The sequence below is a fragment of the Anoplophora glabripennis genome, unplaced genomic scaffold (assembly GCF_000390285.2).
Source record: "Anoplophora glabripennis isolate ALB-LARVAE unplaced genomic scaffold, Agla_2.0 scaffold328, whole genome shotgun sequence".
Lineage (NCBI taxonomy): Eukaryota > Metazoa > Arthropoda > Insecta > Coleoptera > Cerambycidae > Anoplophora > Anoplophora glabripennis.
This window is the reverse complement of record NW_019416473.1, coordinates 119,639-144,057: the sequence shown is the minus strand read 5'-3', so window position 1 is coordinate 144,057 and position 24,419 is coordinate 119,639. Positions and strand designations below refer to the sequence as shown.

Below are 24,419 nucleotides of genomic sequence, written 5' to 3'. Positions count from 1 at the left end.
CTGGAGCTCAATTCTTGACGGTGAGAGAATAGAATGCTCCCTGGGGAACATTCCCTCATTTCGCTCTACTACTGTTCTCTCACAAAATTCATACTGTATTCTCGACACAAGGGGATCGAGCCATGAAAGTGAAAAATGAGGAACAATGTTGTCAAATGTACCGACCAATCAGAAAGCAGTAAATAGGCGGATGAATGAAAACTAGTGATGAGCTAGTCATGAAATAAGTGTGCTACTTATTATTGTTATTTGATTGTCAGTGTCAGGTGCAGTCTAAAAAGGAAAGAAAATGGAAATCAATAAAAAGCCGAAGCTAAATCCAGTAAGTTCTAAACAAAAAGAACTTCTAATATATTATATTGGGTGTAAAAAACGAATGTACACTGGAATGTTAACACCCAGCTACACTAGAGAGACAATGATGGCTAACTGGGAAGAACTTACAAATATTTTAATACTATTTTAGGTAGATCCATTTTATTCTATTATTATTTTATTCGAGTACTGCACAATCCCTCAGGTAAACACAAATTATACGAACATTTCCTCAAAGTTCTCGAAGGATATCACCACAAAACAGTAACTAGAGATATGAATATGACAGACAGATTGCGGAATTCGTAATTTGTGAAACATGTCAAAAAATATAGGGTTAGGTTTAATGATCCCTGCCTGTTCCCCCGAAAATATCAGTAGAAGAAATAGTGAACAATTCTTCTATCATTACTCAATAGAACACCATTCAAGAATACCGATTAATGTGTTTTAGTAGAGACACGCCCCCTTTCTCTCGTTCCTTCTACTCCCTATAATTCAAGAATAAAGTCCCAGAATTATTGTATTCGGATTTGAGCATTTATTTAGTAGTCGTTGAGTTATTGTCATAACTACAAAATAAACAAACAAAAAGAATTGTCAAATTAAGGTGCTAGTTTGGTTTAGTTTAAAGTTTGTTTAGTGCACAATGAATAATTGTGAGTCGGAAGAGATTGTGGAGGCTGCAAATATTGCAATAAGCAATTTGCTGCCTACGAAGTCAAGATCTTTATACGATATAGCCTACAATCGGTTCAAAAAGTGGTGCGCCGAGAAAAATGTTCAAGTATACAGCGAGAATGTTTTGTTGGCATACTTCAGTGAAAATGCAAAGAATTACAAGTCTTCCACATTATGGGCGCAATATTCTATGGTTAAGTCACGCTTGATATCCGTCACCGGTTCTTTTCAAAAATGCGATCAGCTTGGGGAATTTGCTTATATCTATGTTGTCGTAAATTATCAAGCATGACTTAACCATAGAATATTGCGCCCATAATGTGGAAGACTTGTAATTCTTTGCATTTTCACTGAAGTATGCCAACAAAACATTCTCGCTGTATACTTGAACATTTTTCTCGGCGCACCACTTTTTGAACCGATTGTAGGCTATATCGTATAAAGATCTTGACTTCGTAGGCAGCAAATTGCTTATTGCAATATTTGCAGCCTCCACAATCTCTTCCGACTCACAATTATTCATTGTGCACTAAACAAACTTTAAACTAAACCAAACTAGCACCTTAATTTGACAATTCTTTTTGTTTGTTTATTTTGTAGTTATGACAATAACTCAACGACTACTAAATAAATGCTCAAATCCGAATACAATAATTCTGGTGCTACTTACTTCATAATGACAAAATATGTGTTTTTAAGTTAATGAGACCGTGGAAAAAATAGTATATACCATTCGGGAAAGATGCTATTTTGTCCTCGGTGCATTGTAGCCCTCAGGCTTCAAATTGCACCTCTGCCAAAATAACGCATTTCTCTCCCTTATAGTATAATGTACTATTATATGATATCTACTAAGTCGCGTATCCAAAAAAGTTACAAATTACGTAAACGAGGGCCGTAATCAAAATCTTACAAGAGTGAAAAGAATAGAATAAAACGCTGCTTTATCTAAAAAAAATATTCGGGAAGCATAGGCGTACTCAAAAGAAAATAGGGGCCCATAGGTACTACTGCAACCCCCTCCCCTTCGTTTGCGTTTTGATAATTTAAACAAAATTTCATAAAAATTATACCGACTAAAGATTAAAATATGTGCTAGTATTAATAAAAATCATTTTTAATATTTTAATTTTGAAGATGGGGCTCTGAATTGAAAAGTGATATAAGAAAAGTCATTATTTTAGTCCAAAGAATATGTGGTTAACGAGTTGACCAATTTGTAACACCCTGTATAACAAGAGATCCAAAAAATACTTTTTTATTAGCATTAGAAAGAAAAAAATTTCGTTCTAGTTTTATTATTTTCAGTACTATATTTTCAGTTCTATCATACAAAACGGTAGGGGTTGGTTTTGCCTTAGAGGTAAAGGCAATAAAAGTTGTGACATTATCTTAATAACTATAATGATTTATGTTACTTAATGATTTACATCATACTGTTTGAAATTTAAAAATATAAAGCTATAAACTTCGTGTTTATTTCTTTTTTACCTCAAAAGTGCAAAAATAAATTAAAAATATTTTCTCTCATATTCCTCAAATAATTCTTTATTCTTAGAGAAGTACATATATGTCCGAACTGAAACCACTATACTCCGCGGTCGAAATTATAGAGAGTGATTTATACATAATATAGAAACACTATTACCGTAAAGTGTATAAAACTTAAAATGATTTTTATAACGGTTCAATATTATTTGCTTATGTTAAATGATGTGCCGCTCTCTTTGCACATCGATAGGATCTATAACAGTCATAGACTGAGTTACACTGAACGCGATTTATTTCCTATCTCTGTCTATCGCACTTATTACAGATAGGGAAATGCTCTTTTTAGTGGGTGTAAACGGACGTACGTAGAATTCGAGTTAGCCGTAGTTAGAAACGTCAAACTATAAGCGCGCGCGAGGGTTTGCATATTCCGTGACTATAGTAAATTTATAAATTAAAAAAATACAATCGGGACGTTTTAAAACGTAGGAATAATAATTAAAATGGATCAAAGTGCCGGTTGTAGCAAACGGTCTGTTGCTCATAAACGCCCTAACCTATGCGATGCGGAATTAATAATGGTAAAAAACGTGTATAAAGGAATTCGGTCGCGAAATTCTAATACAAGTGTAAGTGAAGCTGTTGATATGTGTAGTTCGTTGACAAAAGTATCCGTTGCTACTGTTTATCGTGCCATAAAAAATAGTGTAGAAGTGAATCCAAAGAAGAAAAAAGTGGAAACACGAGGGAGGAAGAAAATAGAAGTCGACGTTGACGTGAAATACTCCATACGTAGGAAAATTCATGGATTTTTCTTTAGAAATGAAATACCAACGATAAAGAAAATTCAAGCTGCAATAGCTGAAGATGAGGATATTCCTAATTTCTCTGATAAGGTTCTTAGAAGAATAATGCGTGACATGAATTTTCGATATTTGAAACGGAATCGGAATAGTATGCTCGTTGAAAAAGACGAAATTGTGGTATGGCGAAGAGAATACTTAGAAAAAATAAGAGAACTTCGTGCATCTGGTAAGAAGATATATTACATGGATGAAACATGGGTAAACGAAGGTCATACTGTATCAAAAGTTTGGCAGGATGGTAATGTTAAGAGTAAGAGACAAGCATTTTTAGATGGATTTTCTACTGGATTAAAGGCACCTTCTGGAAAAGGACGAAGATTGATTATAACACATATTGGAAGCGATACGGGATTTTTAGAAAATGGTTTGCATGTATTTGAGTCACGAAAAACGGGAGATTATCATGAAGATATGAACAGCGACGTGTTTGAAAAATGGTTTGAATATGTTTTATCATATCTGGAGCCAGGAGCAGTTGTTGTGATGGATAACGCACCTTATCATAGTAGAAGAGTTGAAATGTTACCGACATCAGCATGGAGAAAAGGAAATATTATGGACTGGTTACAATCGAAAAATATTGAATATACAGAAACCATGCTAAAAGTACAATTATTAAAAATTGTCCAAAGAGAAAAAGGTCAATACATTAAGTATGTAGTGGATGAGATGGCCAAAGATCGAGGAATTCGTGTACTCCGTTTACCGCCATACCACTGTGAATTAAACCCAATTGAGTTGGTTTGGGCACAAATAAAGAATGAAATCGCACGAAAAAACACCACCTTTAAAATAAACGACGTGAAATTATTATTACAGGATGCTATTAATCACGTCACTGCTGAAACATGGTGTAAGTGTATTGGACATGCACAGAAAGAGGAACAACGTATGTGGGATCTTGATACAACGGTAGAAGTGTTCATAGAACCAGTCATTATTCATTTGGGTGAAGATGATTCTAGTGATAGTGATAGCAACAGTGATATGTGAAATATATAATGTGAATAATGTGATATGTAAGTATTTAAATATATTAATAGTGAAGTGATTATGTGGCAGTGAAGTGAAAGTGTGACAGTGATAATATTCGTGAGATAATTATTATAAAATATGTAAGTACCTACTTAAATAAATATATTAATAGTAAACATTACAATATTTTGCGGCGGCGTAAGCCGGGTGGTGGTGGGTTATCGATGCCCAAGAGGGCATCGTTTTATAGAAAACACTTAAAATTTAAAAACAAAATGTTACTAAAATATTTTTGAAGTTTTCTCGATAAAACCTCTAAAAATAATAGATGTTATGTTTTATTATATTTTTTCCATATTTTCTACATCTTGTTGCCTTTTACGTATACACGTCTATGGATTTTCGATCCCCTCACGCCTCATCCTCCTTACTAGTCTAAGAGCTAGCGATGAATTACTCTCTTTAATTTCGACCGCGGAGTATAGACCATTTCAAAATGATGTAATAAAAGTGTATGCAAAGCTAATTTATTAAAACTTTACATTTATTTTTGTGTTCCCTAAATAATTCTTTTTCAATTTTTACCCACAGTGTCCCTCACGTCAGTGACTATTGACTTACCTTAAATCTCAGTGCACCAACTGGGGGTGCCGCATATGGAATTTCTTGAAAGGCGTAATAAAGTTTGTTTCCTAGCAGTGAACGTAATGTGTGTCCCTGAATTTGTCCCTTAGTTATATTTACAACCAGCTCTTCATCTATCTGTGGACGTGAATAAAACGTTAATTAATATATATTATGTATTTATTAATTATTATAAAACGTTGCATAATTCTAACTAAAAATTTGTGATAATTCAATGGCAGTCAGGAATCATCGTATCTAGTAACTAATTTTAAATGTTGTATTTCCGTGTAATATTTATTTTTTTAAATGTTAATTCATGATCTTATTCTCAGAACAGGTTATTGTTGAGAAGAATGGTGACGTAATAATATTGTTATAATTGTTTGTTTGTGGCGTTTTTTTTCTTCCTACTTCATTTCTGCTTAAACAGAATTCAATTTATAAAATCAACCCCTTCACATATTGAAATATGATTTTTATTTTTATCTTAAATTAAATACAAAAGGTCTATTATATTATTTAATAGTAGTAATTAAATTTCAATAAAAGCTATTTTGTATTTAAGTTAAATCATTCCAGGTGTACAGGTAGGAACCTAAAAGATACAATCACTTTCACTCAAATAATTAAATTAATTAAAAGTCTGAGTAAAAAATGACTCAATATTAGTTAAATTTAAATCATATTAGAGAAAAAGTCAACTCTAAATTGGTTTTGTATACTCAGAATAGAGTCAAAAGTCATTCAATTGATAGTTAGCAGTACCTCGAATTTGACTAAAAAACACTTATTTCAGTTCTACTCATATTAATAAAGTGAAAATTTCACTCAATCGGGTGTGGATAGATTATTGAGTAAAATTGAGTGGAATTGTGAAATTTTTTTACAATGGAAAAATAAAATAAATCATTCCAAAGGTTAGTCGGTGATAACTCTAATTAAGTAGGTTTCTTAAAATTAGATTTGTTTGCGTTTCTATCAATGTTTGCCATCAAAACAAAATCAGGGAATAACAGATAAAACAGTGAAAATATCTGATTTAAGTGGTACTTTTTCCGTTTCATCACTATCGTATTTTGATAAGAAAGTACAAGGTTGGGTAAGTTGCTTTTAATTATTTGATAAGTTATACACTATCTCAGTTTCAAAGACTTGTAAATTGTTTGTCTGTAATGGTGTAGATGATGATACAAATTTGAACACGTAAGGTTTTAGACCTAAGTGTCCCTAGATAGCAACTGATAATTTTATAAAGAAAATAGAAAATAGAAAAAAAAGAAATACTCTTTAAAATTCACAGAATATGTTTCCACGAAGCTAAAGTAATAAAGATGTTATAATTTATAGTTACTACTAAAATTAAGTGGATTTAAATCGTTTGTCCACACGTTATTAAGATAGATTATAATATAAATACTCATAGGTATTTGTAGAAGACATAGTACTTAATTCATAGGATTGTAACGTTTGAAAAATAAACTACTTTTTAGTTCCCTGTTCATTTCTAATTTTCGTATACCGTTTTAGTAACTATATCCCTTTGCAAAAAATTAATAGCGTTAAATAAATAATTTATTAAACACGGTGCTGAAGTCCATTATTAAAACAAAAAATTAAATTAAATGAGAATAACAAAAAACAATCAGCTTTATCGACTCTGAAAATGTAAAATTACTTTTGAAAGATTCCAGATGGCGCTTTGAAGAATCTGCTAACAGGAAAATGTGTTATTAAAAAGGTGACATTATATTCAAATATTTTTCATTTGACTCTTCATTTAGAAACTTGTAGATTTATTTTTACATTAATAGAGTGTTTAGCCAACCTCAAACTATAATCAAACCAAGCATTTGTTAACGGTACAAGAAAGAAGTTCTGAAGCATAATGTAATAAAAAAATACTTACCTCTGCGAAAGAAGTTTTTACATTAATTAAAATTAGCAGTGTGGCACATATTTTCATTTCGAGAAACATTTCTAAAAGGTATTATGCTTAGGTGCTTCACTCAAAATATAGTGACTAGAAATAATTTAAAATCAATTACGGCAAGTGCTTTATATCTTAGATCTTAGATAAATTTTGTTTCAATTTTCTTACTATCAAACCAATGGCATAATTCTGATTACTTGATAAACATCTATTGTTATCAATTTTTAGAATTCACTTAGGATATTATTCATTTATCTATCTATCATGAACAGGATCGTAACATTATTTCACGAAAGAGATTATTATTCATTTCTCGAAAGGAAGCTCGTAAATTATCATTTACACTTCAATTATGATACATGGGAACTTAGAAATGTTGTTCTTTTGCTCATGTAGCTTTTAATCCATTGGTTGGTCGTACAAGGTGTTACACTCTCATTCACTGGGACAATTAATGTAAAGAGTACAAGAAAACACCAGAACTACTTAAAGAAGGTTTTTAATAACAGTCCATAAAATTGAAACAAACTGCAACACAACGGATTCAAATGAACAATATCAATGACTAATTGATACACCACAACATGATTTCCGAGAATCAGGGAATCGCGGGATGGCAAAATTTGGAAGCAAGATTAATAAATTAACCCCCAGGCTCTAAGGTTAAATATACCGTACAGTGTGGAAACCCAAGGAGATCTGCCGTTTGCCGATCTCACCGGATTTCAATTATTTTATTTCGACCACGCCCATTTTTGATTCGGAAGTTTTGTTTCCATCCTATTTGTCAATGCAGATCTTTAAGGGCAAAGAGAGTGTTTCCTTCTGTATACCTTAAGTACTTGTTATCTCATCAGTTCGACCCCTCTATCCCCTGAATCTCAGAATCGTTCTAGGAATGATTTTACTAAGTATTTAATATTGATAATTACGTAACAGAACTGAATTTATATCTAACCCTATTTCTACAACCTTCCTTCGCCGTGACCTTGTGTAACAGTACAAAGGTGGGCTAGTCAATTCTGTATTAATTCATTTTTTGTAGCTAAGAAAGCCCACCTGAAAACCTAGATCTCTCTCTTCATCGTTATTTTCCATAAAACGGTATGACAAAATACGGCGGTGTTTTGGAATTCCTACGTCCATTCTGTCCCATTTTCGCTGGTAGATAGATACCTGAAGAGCCCGTGACGAACAAATAACGATTTTTCCCGCTTCTTGTCCCGGACAGATGCTTGCCAGATGGCCAGAAATGGTTGCAAGTCTAGTTACTCAGAATGCTTTCTAATTTTTATGATGTTCACTGACGGCTAAGTTCTGTAAATTTATTGCTTTTGGTTACAAGGATTTTGCAGATATGACCCTTTTAATGACTCTACCTATAATATACTCGAAACCTCCTTATCTTTCAGTATTTGTTGCCTGCAATATTTATTACCGTACGAGTTGGTCCAAACGTTCCGAAACCAATCCACAAATTATAAAGCGTTTGGCTTTTGTTACATTCGATAAAATTTTAAAAAGCCATTCACAGAGCACAAATCCCACCAAAACTACTTTACCATAGACAAGAAACTATGTACCTATGAACCACATCGGAAGGCGCAGAGCGGAAAAAAAGTCACTCATTTTCCCGATGTTTCCCTACGGAGAGCTGATAGTCGTCGAACACCATCAGCCGTAGCAGACGATGCTAATACAGCGTCCTACCGCTTACTGAGTCACTGCCATTTTACCACGAAATAAAATAATTCCGAATTTTACCAAATCCAGTTTAAAGCAAGGCCTTAGGGCCAACATTAACCAAAATTATTTTCTGAGTACCTAATAATCCATCGGAGACGGCCACAATCCTAATATGGGCGCTTTCCAAGGAGGCCAGATTCTCAAATTCAGCGCTGACTCCATTGCAAAACCCTTGCCGATTCTGGAGTGTGTTCGCTCCAAATTTTTACTTTTCCTTGTGTAGATATTATTACTGTTTTTATTTATTGTAAATTCAACAGAAAATTTTAGCACGTCACAATTGGGTACTTTAATCATAACACATACAGGGTGGCCAAATGAAAACGAAACAGGACCATTTTCAGGAACTGCGTCAAGATTGTAGAAAAACGCTCAGACCCGTCGATTACCCCCAAGCAAGGGTAAGCATCACCCCAAAATATTTAAATGGCATTGGGGGTTGAGTAATGTTTCTTTTGAAAGCTCTTACAATTCTCTTTACAACAGACTTTAAATTTTATAATTCCNTGTACGACCTTGTCCTGTAACTGGGATCTGTCCCGTTGGACATTGTACTTTAAATAAATAAATATATAAATAAATAAATTTAACGATTACTTACCAAAAGCACCTAGGCGATAGTTGATGGTGACTATGACGACATCAAAGTCTATAAGATACTGTGGCCCATAAATTTGGAAAGTTCCATCCCCAAAGTAGAATCCTCCTCCATGAATCCAGAATAAGACCGGAACGGAAGAATCAGTACCTGGTTTCTAAAAATATATATTTTTTATTTCAGATTGTACATATGTATTTGATATGAGCGAGTTTAATTTTTATTTTAAAATAAAATATTTGTTTTTTATTTTATTTTATAGAGATGTTATAGAGAACAAACAATTTAGTCTGAGTATTGCTATTTACACATAAATACTGTGTGTATATGGGATTCTGAAATAACTTACCACGGGCGTGTACACGTTAAGATACAGACAGTCCTCATGTTCAGTTACGTCTGGTGCCATATAATCAGTTTGTCCATTTAGATAGCATGAACGTGTGTTGTGGGTGGTATTTTTTATCTCTTTCCATTCTTCCGGTTCTGTTGGTTCCTAATCAGCCACAAAAAAACTCTTGTCAGTAAGAAAAGAATGGTGTAAGGTCGGGTGGTGATTTTTATTGATAACTCCCGTGATTGTAGAGATATTATTTGAAATTTAGCACATATATTGATCTTAATCGCACACTTTTTGTGTAATTTTAGTTTAAAATATGCAGTACCCATGGACCCCTTATTGTTTTTTAGAGTACCTACGTCTACGCTTTCCGAAATTTTTTTTTTAGATAAGGCGGCGTTTTATTCTATTTTTTTTCATTCTTGGAAGATTTAGATTTTGGTCTCAGTTTACGAGATATTGTAATTTTTTTGGATACGCGACATCAATTTAGTCGACGTTAGACTTTTGGGATTTTATTAAAAATTTCTTTTTTCCACGGTCGGGAGTAGAAATCAGTTTCTATGACATCAAAATTAAAACAGAAGTAGTCGATTATTCCCAAGGGAGTATAATGCTCCCAAGGGAGTTTACATTATGGAGAACGTTTTTCATGCAAAAAAAAAGATAACATTGAAATTATTTATTGACATTTAAATTAAATGTTACATTTGTACAATTTTCAAAATTAATATTAGAAGGAATATTACTTTCGCTTACATTTACAGTTTTTGTGATTGCGCTAGTAGTGGTACCTACTAAAACCTGATTAGCAATTTTGGTCTTATTTTCAATGGAGTTCTCGACATAACCCTCAGCGACTGTCGTTGATTTCCAACCAGCATGACGCTTTATTGTCGTGATATCCACACCAGCATCTGCCAGTAATGTCGCTGAAGATCTTCGTAAGCAGTGACCAGTATAACATGCAGCATCAGGTAATTTTAAATACGAAGCTACTACACTCGGAATTTTTCCCATGGTATTCTTGCCAACTGGCTGCGAACTACATTTTCCTGCTTTGTAGTACAAAAAAAGGCGCTTATGCTTGACGTGGGGAGGACGAAGGGACAGGTATTTTCGAAACAATTCAAGCATATTTCCCACATCGGTAACCACAAAGGTTCGTGGAATCTTTGTCTTAGTGTTTGGAATTTTTACAATCAAGGAAGAGCCTACATCCTCAATATCATCTACAGTTAAATTGACTAGTTCATCAGTTCGACAAGCTCCGGCAATCCCCAGAATTAATCCAACCTATAAAAAATCAAAATACTTAATAATTGAAATACCTAACAACAAAAGTAATCTTACCTTAATCATTAAGAATTCTTTGTCATCTGCACTTGATAGAAAACGGTCGATTTCACCCNTGAGGTCGCAGAACACGAATCCGTTGTCCGTTTAACTTGATTAGCTCTGGGTTAAGGTTAGTTCAAGGTCAAATGTATAGAATCAATTTGCCAACGAAGTAAACCAATATATCTATATGTTTTTGGAGTCGCTGAATCCGAATCCGATGTCTGTTTGACCGGATAGGTCTGGGTTAAGGTCAGTTTAAGGTCAAATGTAGGGGATCAATTATTGTCAACAAAGTAAACCTACGTACTTATACGTTTTTGATTCTATATATTTGACCTTGAACTAACCTTAACCCAGAGTTAATCGGGTCAAAAGGACACCGGATTCGGATTCAGCGACCCCAAAAATATATGGATACCATGGTCTTTTGGATCACCCACTTTTTTTGTGGGGCTGTGTAATTTTTAAAGCATTAAATGTTATCAATTATTGGAATCCTCCAACTGGAAATACATGCTTTCTATTGCAATTTTAATTTTAGTTTTAACAAAAATATTTAGTTAAATTGAAACAGGATTAGACAACTTAATTTTGAGAAAAAGTGTCATGTGAACGAGGTCCCGAAAAGAGACACAGAGGTTGGTAAAACACTATTTTTTAAACAACCTTCAGCAAAAGTGTTTTGATGGAATAATACAAAGTATCTTGTTTGATTATAATAGTCGGCACCATTAAAAAAAAGGTAATACGCATATTAAAGAAATATTTCGAAAATTAAAAATGTGTGGTGCTCATTAAAATAAGAAACACAGTTGGTAAGTACATTGCTGTTAAAAATAATTCTCTTAGAGATAAGAATTATGCAAACGATTTCCTCTTGCTTCAGTATGGCTACATATTTTTGGACCACTCTGTATAAAAATACACCTCACCTTCACTACTGCTCCAAGGTCATCCTCGAAAGCTCCATCAGTATATATTTGCTTTAACCTGGTTCCAGCAGTCAGTTTGTTCTCTTTAGTCATGTTGAACTTATCCCTAATAAGATTGTACGAATCACTATCCAAATATTTTGCATATCTTTCAGGAATCGTGGGATCTAAAACCGAAAAGAAGATAATTTTCATTGTTATAGTAACTATAATTTTCTTGATTATTACCAAATAGCATAAACGTTAATTCCTCTTCGGAATTGAAGCCAATAAGTATGGGCACTTGGTTTATGTTTCCAGTTCTGACATCTTCTTGAAATGGACCAGTTAATAGTGCCCCCTCGAGACTCCCGTCTTCTATCACAGGTAGCCATATTGAACCTTCGCCTTCGATCAATCCGGCTTCTTTTCCAATTTCAGGCTGTGTAAATTGATTTTCACTTAATATCCGGTAGATAATAAAAGAGAGCTATTTTGTTTTCAGGATCCGATCTGTCCCAAAATTAAAGCCGAAAAAGCTTTGCGCAGATGTATCGCGTAGTGTCTCTACTCTACGGTGACATGAATGACAGCAAAGTAGGACAATGATGCAAGTACTTTGAAGCAGGTCGTACAGACGTTGATGTTGCAGGTGGGCAGGGAAGGAAGCGAGTGTCAACCGATAATCTTGCTCAGCGAGTAGATTAGGCGATTCGAGAAAATCGTCGGTTCACAATTTCTGGGTTCAGTGATTCGTTTCCCGAAATTTCAAGGTCAGCTCTCTATACTTTCGTGAGTGAGAGACTTCAGTACCGCAAACTGTGTGGAGATGGGTTCTCGACTATTACAAAACACAGCGAGTGGGCACCATCTCAACATTTATTCAGCGCTACCATGAGGACGAGATACGAGTCCATTTCGAAAATGAATAAACAAAAAAGCAATCCAAACAGTGGATGTATTCTTATTCCCCCAGTGAATCAAAGAAGAGCAAGCGGCCTCTTCCATCAGAAAGTGTATGGCTACTAGCTACTGTGTTCTTGGACAGAAAGGGCGTTTTCTTAGTGGAATTATTGGAACTTGACATGACCATAACTGCAACTTCATACACATACTGCTTTATTTGTCGAATTTATTGCACCGCCTACCCATATCTCCGCCGCTGGTGGCTAGTAATACTTACTATTAAGACATATTGCAACAAACTATCTAATCATAAGTCACACCAAGTTTTACTTAAATATCTCTGTTCGCTTCTCGAAAACATTTTTTTACTTCAAAATTTGTCGACTTAATTCTGAAACACCCTGTATACAGGGTGAGCCACCTCGGTCGCTAGGGACCAAACGGCAAGTGTTATAGAAACCTGTTTAGGTGGGTACGTGTAGATTGATTACGACTACATTTTAAAAATATTTTGAAATATACAGAGTGTCCAGAAAAAGCGTACCATATCAAAGTTATGTATTTTTAAATGGAACACCCTGCATTTTACTGCATTTTTGAAAGCACCATAAAAAAATATGTGAACTTTATTAAATGTTCTGCTTACCTAGGACTTATTGTTTGTAAAATATTTCAATTTTAGTCAAAGTGCGTAGAAATTTAATATTAGCAATAAAAAAATAAGGTTTGCAGACTGTATTTTAGATCCTTGAAGTTATAAATTATTATATTTGATTGATTGATTTTTCAATAAAAAATTAGATAACTATTTTCTTAAATTATGTGTTTGAGATATAACATGTTTACTACATATTGCGAGTGCTGGACAGAGCTAAAACCGCAGAGTAGTTGTTTCCTATGTAGTTATTAATTAATAACTTGTCTTTGAAGTTATTTTTCGGCATATCTAGATGTTGACGTCAAAGAGCATATTATGACTTCACCAGATGAGAGTTTTATCAGGATTTTTAAACTTGATTTAAGTTACCTTAATATCTGNTGACCCTGCCTTGACTGATATTATTGAAAATGTTCCAGAGCATGATGAAGATCATTTGATTTTTCAACAGGACGGTGTTGCTCCGCATTATGCGTTAATTGTCCGTCAGTATTTGGACCAACGTTTTCTACGGAATTGGATTGGGAGAAGAGGCAGCATTGAGTGGCCTCCACGATCACCAGATTTCTCGCCCCTTGATTTCTTTTTGGGGGGATACCTAAAAAGTAAAATCTATAAAACACAGCCAGCGTCGCTGGAAGATTTGCGTCAAAGAATCGTCGACGAATGTCGTCGAATCACTCCGGAAATGCTTCGGAATATGCACGAACGTTTTGAACAAAATTCTTATTCTTGTATGGAAGCGGGCGGTCATCAGTTTGAACATTTAATTAACTAACTAGTAAGTAAGCAACTAAACATAATTTAAATTTTAAAATGTAAATTTTTTTCAATGTATTGGGCGGAATTATAAAATTTAAAAAAGTCTATTGTAAAGAGAATTGTAAGAGCTTTCAAAAGAAATATTATTCAACCCCCAATGCTACTTAAATATTTTGGGATGATGCTTAAGTACCCTTGCTTGGGGGTGAAAGTGGCGGAGTCAAAAATATAGTATAGAATGCCCCCCTTTAATCTAAAATCGACGCCTGAGCGTTTTTCTACAATCTTGACGCAGTTCTTGAAAATATCTCTGTTTCGTTTTCATTTGGCCACCCTACATAACATCTTCTTTTGTAGTAGTAGGCAATTGTAAACTGTTAAAAATGGGGAATAATACATTTTTAGAAATAAATTGCATACATTATTTTGATTTTAATACCGACTCATATTATGAATGATCAAAACAATAGAAAATAAGAACATAATTGTTGTTGTTAAAATTCAAAATTAGTAATAAAAAAGTGGCGGAATAGCGTATATATCGATAATTCGCTCCCATCTGAGGTATTCCTTTGGATTTGTCTGCACTTCGAGTGTGTTGTTGATGTTCAAATACTTCAAACTGTTCGGAGTAACTTTTTCCCATGTTACGTTGCCCAAGAGACTGTCCTTCTCCGGAGTTGGATTTCTGAAGCAGATCATTATTTATTACCCAATGACTGTTTCTCACTAGAATCGCAAATACTCACAAATATTTAACAAAGTTCGACCACAAAGTTAATAACCGATGTCGTGTAATGACATCTGCCGGATCGTCAGGGGTTCCATCGTTGATAATGCGTGCATCCCATAAATAAGCTATGTCTTCGGCGTGACCAACGCCTTGTACTCCTAAAAGATTAACGTAATTTACTTTTGTCCCATCAAAAGGAAGAGTTAAATATAGAGACCTATACAGAATGCCCGTTCTCTTGAGGTTTTCGAGGGTATGACTGGCAATTTTTGTTTAAATACTCCCTTTAAAATAACGCATGGGGTTTAAATCAGTCTACTTATATTATCTTAAGGTGAAGTAAAATAAACTGAATTTGCCATAAAAAAAATACAAGAAAACCCCCAGAGCCAATTATTGTCCAGGTTAAAATATTAACGAGCGTTCAAATAAAAACGTGGTCGAAGTTGGCTCTGACACATTGGACGTAGGGAGTAGCTTATAGCGACCAACTTAACCTCATTTCTCAACGAGCTGTATAGCAGCTGTCAGTTTCAATAACGTTAATGACTATATAACTTTATTTTAAAGAATAATCGTGATAACAATAACAAACAATTAAAGGAGCTGCGGAAAGTGTCCCCCTCCTTGTTCCAAGCACTTTTCACACCTGTTCCTCAAAGAATTAAAGACATTTTCTAAGATGCTCGGGGTATTGTTAATTTCACGAATCTTGTCTATAAGTCGTTTTCTTCCAGCTGGTTAACAAAAAGAGCGATAATTTCTTCTCTATACCTTTGCGCAGTAAGAGTACCATTAAAAAAAATAGCCCGTCGCGGAAAATCAACTTCATGAAGTTCTTGCTGATAAGTTAAACGATAGGAGAACAAACGCAAATCTTTTTTTAACACTGTGTGGCAGGTACCGACTGATACTCCCACCATTTGTGATAAAACACGTACAGAAGTTCTTGGCGCATTTTCCATTATTTGTTGGACATTTTCTTTTAATTCTTCAGTCCGCTTTTTAGGTCGGCCGCTTCCTTCTTTTCTTGTTACACTGCCCATTTCACGAAAAACATTAACACAACGCTGAACTGCACTTTGAAAAATTTTGTACTCAACAACGTCGGGAAATTGATTTTGAAATTCTATGAAATATTCCTCAATAGAATACTTCCATATTCCATCAATCTTGCGTCCATTTCTAAAGTAGGACTCTATGATAAACACTTTTTGTTCTTGAGACACCATTTTAAAAACGAAAATATTCAAATTGATAGCGGCGATATAGCACTTTGACAGATGACGTTTAAGTTCATTTGCTATACGCTACGCCCTACGTCCAAATTTTCAGAACCAACTTGATCACGTTTTTATTTGAACGCTCGTTACATTAAAAAATGGTACCAATTCTCATTTTTTACAGGGCCATACTGCTTTATTTGTCGAATTTATTGCACCGCCTACCCATATCTCCGCCGCTGGTGGCTAGTAATACTTACTATTAAGACATATTGCAACAAACTATCTAATCATAAGTCACACCAAGTTTTACTTAAATATCTCTGTTCGCTTCTCGAAAACATTTTTTTACTTCAAAATTTGTCGACTTAATTCTGAAACACCCTGTATACAGGGTGAGCCACCTCGGTCGCTAGGGACCAAACGGCAAGTGTTATAGAAACCTGTTTAGGTGGGTACGTGTAGATTGATTACGACTACATTTTAAAAATATTTTGAAATATACAGAGTGTCCAGAAAAAGCGTACCATATCAAAGTTATGTATTTTTAAATGGAACACCCTGCATTTTACTGCATTTTTGAAAGCACCATAAAAAAATATGTGAACTTTATTAAATGTTCTGCTTACCTAGGACTTATTGTTTGTAAAATATTTCAATTTTAGTCAAAGTGCGTAGAAATTTAATATTAGCAATAAAAAAATAAGGTTTGCAGACTGTATTTTAGATCCTTGAAGTTATAAATTATTATATTTGATTGATTGATTTTTCAATAAAAAATTAGATAACTATTTTCTTAAATTATGTGTTTGAGATATAACATGTTTACTACATATTGCGAGTGCTGGACAGAGCTAAAACCGCAGAGTAGTTGTTTCCTATGTAGTTATTAATTAATAACTTGTCTTTGAAGTTATTTTTCGGCATATCTAGATGTTGACGTCAAAGAGCATATTATGACTTCACCAGATGAGAGTTTTATCAGGATTTTTAAACTTGATTTAAGTTACCTTAATATCTGTTAAAGTACCTTAAGCAAAATTGATTAATTTGTCATAGTTTATAGAGAAACTACTGGAAAATCAATAAACTGTATAAATTTATATGTACATATAATTAAAATATTCGTTACCTGCAATTTCTATGTCTTTCAAACCACCCATTTTGCCCTTGTATGAAAATTGGTACAGAAAAACGTCGGTGTAATTGGATTGCAGCTTTGCGTGTCTAATGATTGGCGTTGTAAAAGTTTCATCACTGAAAAACTGAAAATTCAACAAATTTTCGTTTACCAAATTGATACACCACCTAATAATGATAACACACAAAAAAGTGGGAGGTGTGAAAGACAAGACCATGGTATCTATATTTTTTGGGGTCGCTGAATCTGAATCCGGTGTTTGTTTGACCCGATCAAGTCTGAGTTAAGGTCAGTTCAAGGTCAAATGTAAAAAACCTATTGTCAACAATGTAAACCTACATATCCATACGTTTTTGAGGTCGCAGAACACGAATCCGTTGTCCGTTTAACTTGATTAGCTCTGGGTTAAGGTTAGTTCAAGGTCAAATGTATAGAATCAATTTGCCAACGAAGTAAACCAATATATCTACATGTTTTTGGAGTCGCTGAATCCGAATCCGATGTCTGTTTGACCGGATAGGTCTGGGTTAAGGTCAGTTTAAGGTCAAATGTAGGGGATCAATTATTGTCAACAAAGTAAACCTACGTACTTATACGTTTTTGATTCTATATATTTGACCTTGAACTAACCTTAACCCAGAGTTAATCGGGTCAAAAGGACACCGGATTCGGATTCAGCGACCCCAAAAATATATGGATACCATGGTCTTGTCTTTTGGATCACCCACTTTTTTTGTGGGGCTGTGTAATTTTTAAAGCATTAAATGTTATCAATTATTGGAATCCTCCAACTTGAAATACATGCTTTCTATTGCAATTTTAATTTTAGTTTTAACAAAAATATTTAGTTAAATTGAAACAGGATTAGACAACTTAATTTTGAGAAAAAGTGTCATGTGAACGAGGTCCCGAAAAGAGACACAGAGGTTGGTAAAACACTATTTTTTAAACAACCTTCAGCAAAAGTGTTTTGATGGAATAATACAAAGTATCTTGTTTGATTATAATAGTCGGCACCATTAAAAAAAAGGTAATACGCATATTAAAGAAATATTTCGAAAATTAAAAATGTGTGGTGCTCATTAAAATAAGAAACACAGTTGGTAAGTACATTGCTGTTAAAAATAATTCTCTTAGAGATAAGAATTATGCAAACGATTTCCTCTTGCTTCAGTATGGCTACATATTTTTGGACCACTCTGTATAAAAATACATCTCACCTTCACTACTGCTCCAAGGTTATCCTCGAAAGCTCCATCAGTATATATTTGCTTTAACATGGTTCCAGCAGTCAGTTTGTTCTCTTTGGTCATGTTGAACTTATCCCTAATAAGATTGTACGAATCACTATCCAAATATTTTGCATATCTTTCAGGAATCGTGGGATCTAAAACCGAAAAGAAGATAATTTTCATTGTTATAGTAACTATAATTTTCTTGATTATTACCAAATAGCATAAACGTTAATTCCTCTTCGGAATTGAAGCCAATAAGTATGGGCACTTGGTTTATGTTTCCAGTTCTGACATCTTCTTGAAATGGACCAGTTAATAGTGCCCCCTCGAGACTCGCGTCTTCTATCACAGGTAGCCATATTGAACCTTCGCCTTCAATCAATCCGGCTTCTTTTCCAATTTCAGGCTGTGCAAATTGATTTTCACTTAATATCCGGTAGATAATAAACGAGAGCTATTTTGTTTTCAGGATCCGATCTGTCCCGAAATTAAAGCCGATAAAGCTTTGCGCAGATGTATCGCGTAGTGTCTCTACTATGCACGTCGATCACATCTCTTCGCACTTGTCAGTTCTGAGCGTGCACGTAAACATGCCTACAAGTGCGTGCTGTAATTTGATTTCTTCATGTTGCAATGAGCAATGAGTACGGTGACATGAATGACAGCAAAGTAGGACAATGATGCAATTACTTTGAAGCAGGTCGTACAGACGTTGATGTTGCAGGTGGGCAGGGAAGGAAGCGAGTGTCAACCGATAATCTTGCTCAGCGAGTAGATTAGGCGATTCGAGAAAATCGTCGGTTCACAATTTCTGGGTTCAGTGATTCGTTTCCCGAAATTTTAAGGTCAGCTCTCTATACTTTCGTGAGTGAGAGACTTCAGTACCGCAAACTGTGTGGAGATGGGTTCTCGACTATTACAAAACACAGCGAGTGGGCACCATCTCAACATTTCTTCAGCGCTACCATGAGGATGAGATACGAGTCCATTTCGAAAATGAATAAACAAAAAAGCAATCCAAACAGTGGATGTATTCTTATTCCCCCAGTGAACCAAAGAAGAGCAAGCGGCCTCTTCCATCAGAAAGTGTATGGCTACTAGCTACTGTGTTCTAGGACAGAAAGGGCGTTTTCTTAGTGGAATTATTGGAACTTGACATGACCATAACTGCAACTTCATACAGCGTGACTCTTCAACGTCTATAAAGGGCAATTTAGAACAAGCGAAGAAGAATGTTGTTATCAGGCATTGTCCTTTATGACAGTGCTCGGCCGCGTACTGCAACTGCAACAAAAACGCTTCTGCAGCGTTTTCGATGAGAAGTGTTCACTCACCATACAGCCTGAACTTGACTCTCTGATTTTCATCTCTTTGCTCAAATGAAACGCTGGCTAGGAGGACATCATTTCGGCACAGACAACGAGTTGCAGACCAGCGTACAAACTCGACTGCAAGCACAGCTTCTATATTGGAAATTTGGTACCGCGCTCTGACAAATGTCTACGTTTGTGCGGCGACTATGTAGATAACTCGCTGGAAGGTGTAGCTAAATGTTGTAAATAAAATTTTTTGATTTTTACTGTGGTTTTATTATCGCGACCAATCGGACTTTGAAAAAAAATAGCCCTCGTACACGCGCACTTATCAAGATAAACATCTTATCAAAACGAACGATAACTCCGTCTACAGTGTTCAGTTATATTGCGTTTGACAAGCTCAGGGATATTTTAATGATTGTATTTGTATACAACTTACTGTAACCGTATTGTCGTTTATATCAGTAGCTGGAACGTTTTGCAACAATTCCAGTAAGTCGTCCGATTTATCTGAAGTGAAGTTTGAATCCAGATTTCGTCCTAATTCAAAAGCATAGAATCTGGCGTATCTTTGGTGGGCTTTGTAATTTATTCCAGTACCGCTTTGTAATATGGCTCCTCGAAACAACCCTTGAAAATTTAATTCGTTTTATGGATTTCAATTGCCGTAAAAGTATTGATTACCTTTGTTTCTTTTACTGATTATCTGCAATCCAACAGATGCACCTCCGGCGCTTTCTCCTGAAATTGTTATTTTTTCGGGGTCTCCACCGAATAGGTTGATATTTCTCTTAACCCATTGCATCGCAAAATGTTGATCTTTTAAACCCAGATTGCCCGGTATGACTCGGTCCTCGGTTGTTAGAAATCCTAAAAAAATATATTGAATTAATTTAGTGACAGTACCGTGCATTTTTGTGTTTTCAAGTTTGTGTGTGAAAAAGCATGTATTCGTATCAAGAAAGATTAAAGTCTACTTTTTGTCAGGAGCAAAGAAGACTATATTAGTTATATTATTCCGACTGTATATAACGCCAATAAATTAATGTTGCACGATAAAAAAACTCATAGAGTGAGAACCAGAAATTTTAAACGCCGTGGTAAATGATCCTGGTACAAGTACTCGAAGATTAACCACAACATTTCAAGTATGTTATATGCTTTAAAAATCAGGGAACAAATAAATTATATATTTATTTATATTTTTGTGTCATTTTCATTATTTGTTTATTACTTGGATCGATGTTGCATTTTATTGTTATAAAAGTGAAAAATCAAAAGCATATCACATCAATTGATTATTACCTAGAGCTCCCTCTCGATAGTTTATGGTGACAATAACAATATTGTGGTCAATAAAGAGTCCCGGTTTGTATATCTGAATAGCGCCAGCTCCATTTTGATATCCACCTCCATGGATCCACAGTAACACCGGTAAGGGAGTTTGTGAAGGGTTCCCAGGTATCTAAAAGAAAGTATAAATCTAAAATTATATTTTATCAAATATAAAGTATTTGTGACATTGACAAAACTTTAACAATGTCAACAATGCCTAATAGTGTCATTGTTAAGAAAACTGTAGTATCATGTAGTTTTATATATTCTTACCAGAGGAGTGTAAACGTTCAGGTACAAACAGTCTTCTGTCTGGATTAAATCCGGATCCACATAGTATTGTCCACTTTGGTAACAGATTTTTTCATTTTTCGTGGTGTTTAATACTCCATCCCACTTTGCCGATGCTATAGGCGGCTAAAAAATTGTTTTAAATCTTATGAAAATAAAAAGAAATATATTATGTGCATAGATTTACCTGAAATCTTAATTCGCCTACAGGTGGAGCTGCGTACGGTATGTCTTGAAATGCGTAATAAACGTTGTCGTTTGGAGACTGCAAAGCTTGACCTCTAATTTGGCCTTCTGGTAAAGTCACAAGTGTGGGATCAACTACCTGTTTATTAAAAGAATATAGATAATTTTACGAAAGATATTTTAAGATTGTTTCGTCTCGGTGTTGAACAGACCAAAACAATAACTATCCAACTAGTACAACCGTTCTGATTCATGTAGAGGCTTATACATTTTTACAAAGTTACACAACCATGGATGTTACTGCAACAATTGTACATAAAATTAGTGGCAGCTTTTCCCAAGAAAAATGTTTAACATTACCAAGAAATTGCTTCGTATTTTTTTATTTATTTTTTTATATACTTAATAATAGAAGCTCCGGAGGAACATTGACGTAACTGCAAATATGTGAACTTTTCAGGAGAAAGAAAAAACCGAAATAATTTATGAAATTTGTCATTTAAATGAGGAGAAATTTATTGACAATTCCGAAACTGAAGTATGTGTGGAAACCATCTGCATATTTTAGAATGTGTTAAATAAAACATGTGTTAGGATTATTATGAACAGAAATTTGAAGTTACGTCGTTGTTCTTTAGGTGGAATAGCGACCAAAATGCAAATGTAAATAACTGAATTGCAGAATCATTACTGAAGTTTACTCAGAAATATTATAAAATGTATCGCAAAAAGAGTTTTCTATTAATTAGTTAAATTGAAGACAAAATAAAATCTTAAACAATGCTAATATAATAGTTAATTTCTGTTTATTCAGTTATTGGCGATACAAAAATAATTTAGTGCCAGATATCTTATAACCCACTAATAAATAATTACTTACGTCTGCTAGAGAAACGCTTATTGTACTTAAAATTAACAATAACCCTTTACTGTATTTCATTTTGAACTAATAACTATAGACGACAAATACTTCAGTTTAAGTAACCCAAAAACAACCTAGAGTGGCTTTATCTAATTCCAATGTACGAGTATCAGTGAATGCTTATTGCGGGGAAGTGGAGTGTGTGAGGTAATATGACCACACCTACTTTGAACAGATCATAATATGAATCTTACGACAAATATTCATATTTCAAGTTTGGAATTCAGAAAATAATATAATTATTTTAGTGTTATATTAAATAAAACTACAAAATAATTGAAATATATATTTATTGTCGTCTAAATAATGTTATTTTATTTAATACAGGGTGATTCACAACTTATCCAAAAAAAATTGGGAATAGATGCGGCATGAGAAATGGAGTCAATATTGTAAAAAAAAAAAATTGTAAAATCCTTAGTTTCTGAGAAAAAAATTATTGAAGTTATAGCACATTAAACCACTACATAGCTGGACAGCTGTAATCTCTAGCGTCATTCGCAATACGCGTGGAGAGTCATGTGACTCCTAATACTGAAATCAGTCGTTGCGGTAGTTTTTACCTGTTATCTGTTGTATTTACATCAGGTTTTTAGTAGTTAGTGTCAAAAATGGCTTGCGTGTATAGCAACTCAGAGTTATGGATATCGTTTTAATTTATGGTGAAGCAAGACAACATTTGTATTATGGTGAAGTATTTGTGTTATGGTGAAGCAAGACATCATTTGTGTTAGTTCGTAGAAAGTGAGTAAGACGGACCCAAATGTGTTTACACGTGAGTGGATAAAATTTTGAACAATTGCTGTTGCAGCATCGGGTATGTCAAATGATTTTATTATTTAAAAACACAAATTAATTTTATTAATAATTAATAAAGGCAAAAGCATTTGAATTTGCCGATATAAAGTAGGTGTGATAAAATTCTATTTACATATTTCTTTCCTTGCGAAAGTTTTTGTCCGTTTTTATCACGCCGCCATACCGGTCGCATTGTGCGAGGTCAGGTTTTACAGTGGACCAGTTTTCAGTGCCGTGCAGAAGTGTATTTTTAAATCAATTTCGATATTATTATTTCGATTGTTATTTGTTTTTTCTTTACAAAATTGTATTTTTAAGGGTCCCCTGTAGGTACATCCAGAATTTTTTTTTTGGATAAGTTCTGAATCACCCTGTATTTGTCTTTTCGTAGATTTACTGAATTAAATTTTTGACTTCATGATTTATTCTCACATCAATATACTTTTCATATACAGCCTTTACAAGTTCTATTAAATGATTACAATTGTTAGTGAAATTATCAAATTGATGTTCATAATAAAAATAATTCCTAAAAATATGTTACAATCATTTATTCATTATTTTATTATCAATAATTTATAATATCATGTTTACCATTGCACTATGTGGGCGAACAAAATTATAAAGTCATCCATGGAATATTCTGACCCTAACCTTTGACTATACACACTATATAGTCAAGGCCCTAACCAAGAAATGACGTATATAATGGATCAAATTTACGTTTTATATATTGCTTGTTTTACTTATCTAGGGAAGAAAACTTTTCGGCAACTTGTTCACTATTTATACAATGTCGTACGATACATTGCCCATGAAAAAATAATAAATTATTGAAATTAAAGCAACACGTACAGCTCATGTTTCCAGATACGACTGATGCTGGGCTGTGCTGAGCTACAGACTAGGCTACCTTCATCTAATCGCCCTATAGTTCAACCCATACTGGACTATGAAGTAACTCAAAAATAATTGACAAAAGTTACAGTTTTATTTAAAAAATAAAAGCGTACACACAGAAATGAATCATATTATCAGGTAATAATGAGATAAATAAGATGTAATGTTTATTTTTAATGCGCTTAAGTGGTT

General features: G+C 34.1%; 3 protein-coding genes across 4 annotated transcripts in view; all 3 read right to left on the bottom strand.

Moving 5' to 3' along the window:
* Positions 1-9,725, bottom strand: part of LOC108905342 (cholinesterase 1-like) — an 83,957-nt gene extending 74,232 nt beyond the window's left edge. For both annotated transcript variants that reach the window (XM_023454636.1, XM_023454635.1), the window contains exons 1-2: positions 9,579-9,725; positions 9,233-9,386 (exon numbers count right to left, since the gene is read on the bottom strand). In XM_023454636.1, the coding sequence (XP_023310404.1) occupies positions 9,233-9,386; positions 9,579-9,638 (214 nt within the window). In that variant the 5' untranslated portion in view covers positions 9,639-9,725. The remainder of the gene's footprint in view (positions 1-9,232; positions 9,387-9,578) is intronic.
* A 1,667-nt stretch (positions 9,726-11,392) lies between these two features.
* LOC111691577 lies at positions 11,393-12,738 on the bottom strand. The gene is made up of 4 exons (XM_023454643.1): positions 12,715-12,738; positions 12,071-12,311; positions 11,843-12,009; positions 11,393-11,413 (listed from the first exon to the last, which is right to left on the bottom strand). Exons 1-4 carry the CDS (start codon positions 12,736-12,738, stop codon positions 11,393-11,395), a joined length of 453 nt encoding a protein of 150 aa, XP_023310411.1.
* A 1,817-nt stretch (positions 12,739-14,555) lies between these two features.
* On the bottom strand, positions 14,556-22,575 carry LOC108905337 (cholinesterase 1). The gene is made up of 11 exons (XM_018708161.1): positions 22,488-22,575; positions 21,609-21,746; positions 21,404-21,547; positions 21,101-21,260; positions 20,480-20,665; positions 20,235-20,425; positions 18,693-18,885; positions 18,465-18,631; positions 17,236-17,368; positions 14,897-15,038; positions 14,556-14,835 (listed from the first exon to the last, which is right to left on the bottom strand). Exons 1-11 carry the CDS (start codon positions 22,545-22,547, stop codon positions 14,655-14,657), a joined length of 1,695 nt encoding a protein of 564 aa, XP_018563677.1. The 5' UTR covers positions 22,548-22,575; the 3' UTR covers positions 14,556-14,654.
* Positions 22,576-24,419: the final 1,844 nt, after the last annotated feature.

Bases quoted from the DNA above. Each gene is read 5' to 3' on its own strand.
- LOC111691577 (XM_023454643.1), bottom strand. From the start codon at position 12,738: ATGGACTCGTATCTCGTCCTCATG. The intron at 12,312-12,714 runs GTAGCGCTGAAT...AAAACAAAATAG, and splicing joins ACTCGTATCTCGTCCTCATG to CTCTCTTTTATTATCTACCG. The intron at 12,010-12,070 runs GTAATAATCAAG...TTTCGGTTTTAG, and splicing joins ATTAACGTTTATGCTATTTG to ATCCCACGATTCCTGAAAGA.
- LOC108905337 (XM_018708161.1), bottom strand. From the start codon at position 22,547: ATGAAATACAGTAAAGGGTTATTGTTAATTTTAAGTACAATAAGCGTT. The intron at 17,369-18,464 runs GTGAGATGTATT...TTGAATTTTCAG, and splicing joins ACCTTGGAGCAGTAGTGAAG to TTTTTCAGTGATGAAACTTT. The intron at 15,039-17,235 runs GTAACGAATATT...TTAATCTTTTAG, and splicing joins GAAAGACATAGAAATTGCAG to GAGTACAAGGCGTTGGTCAC.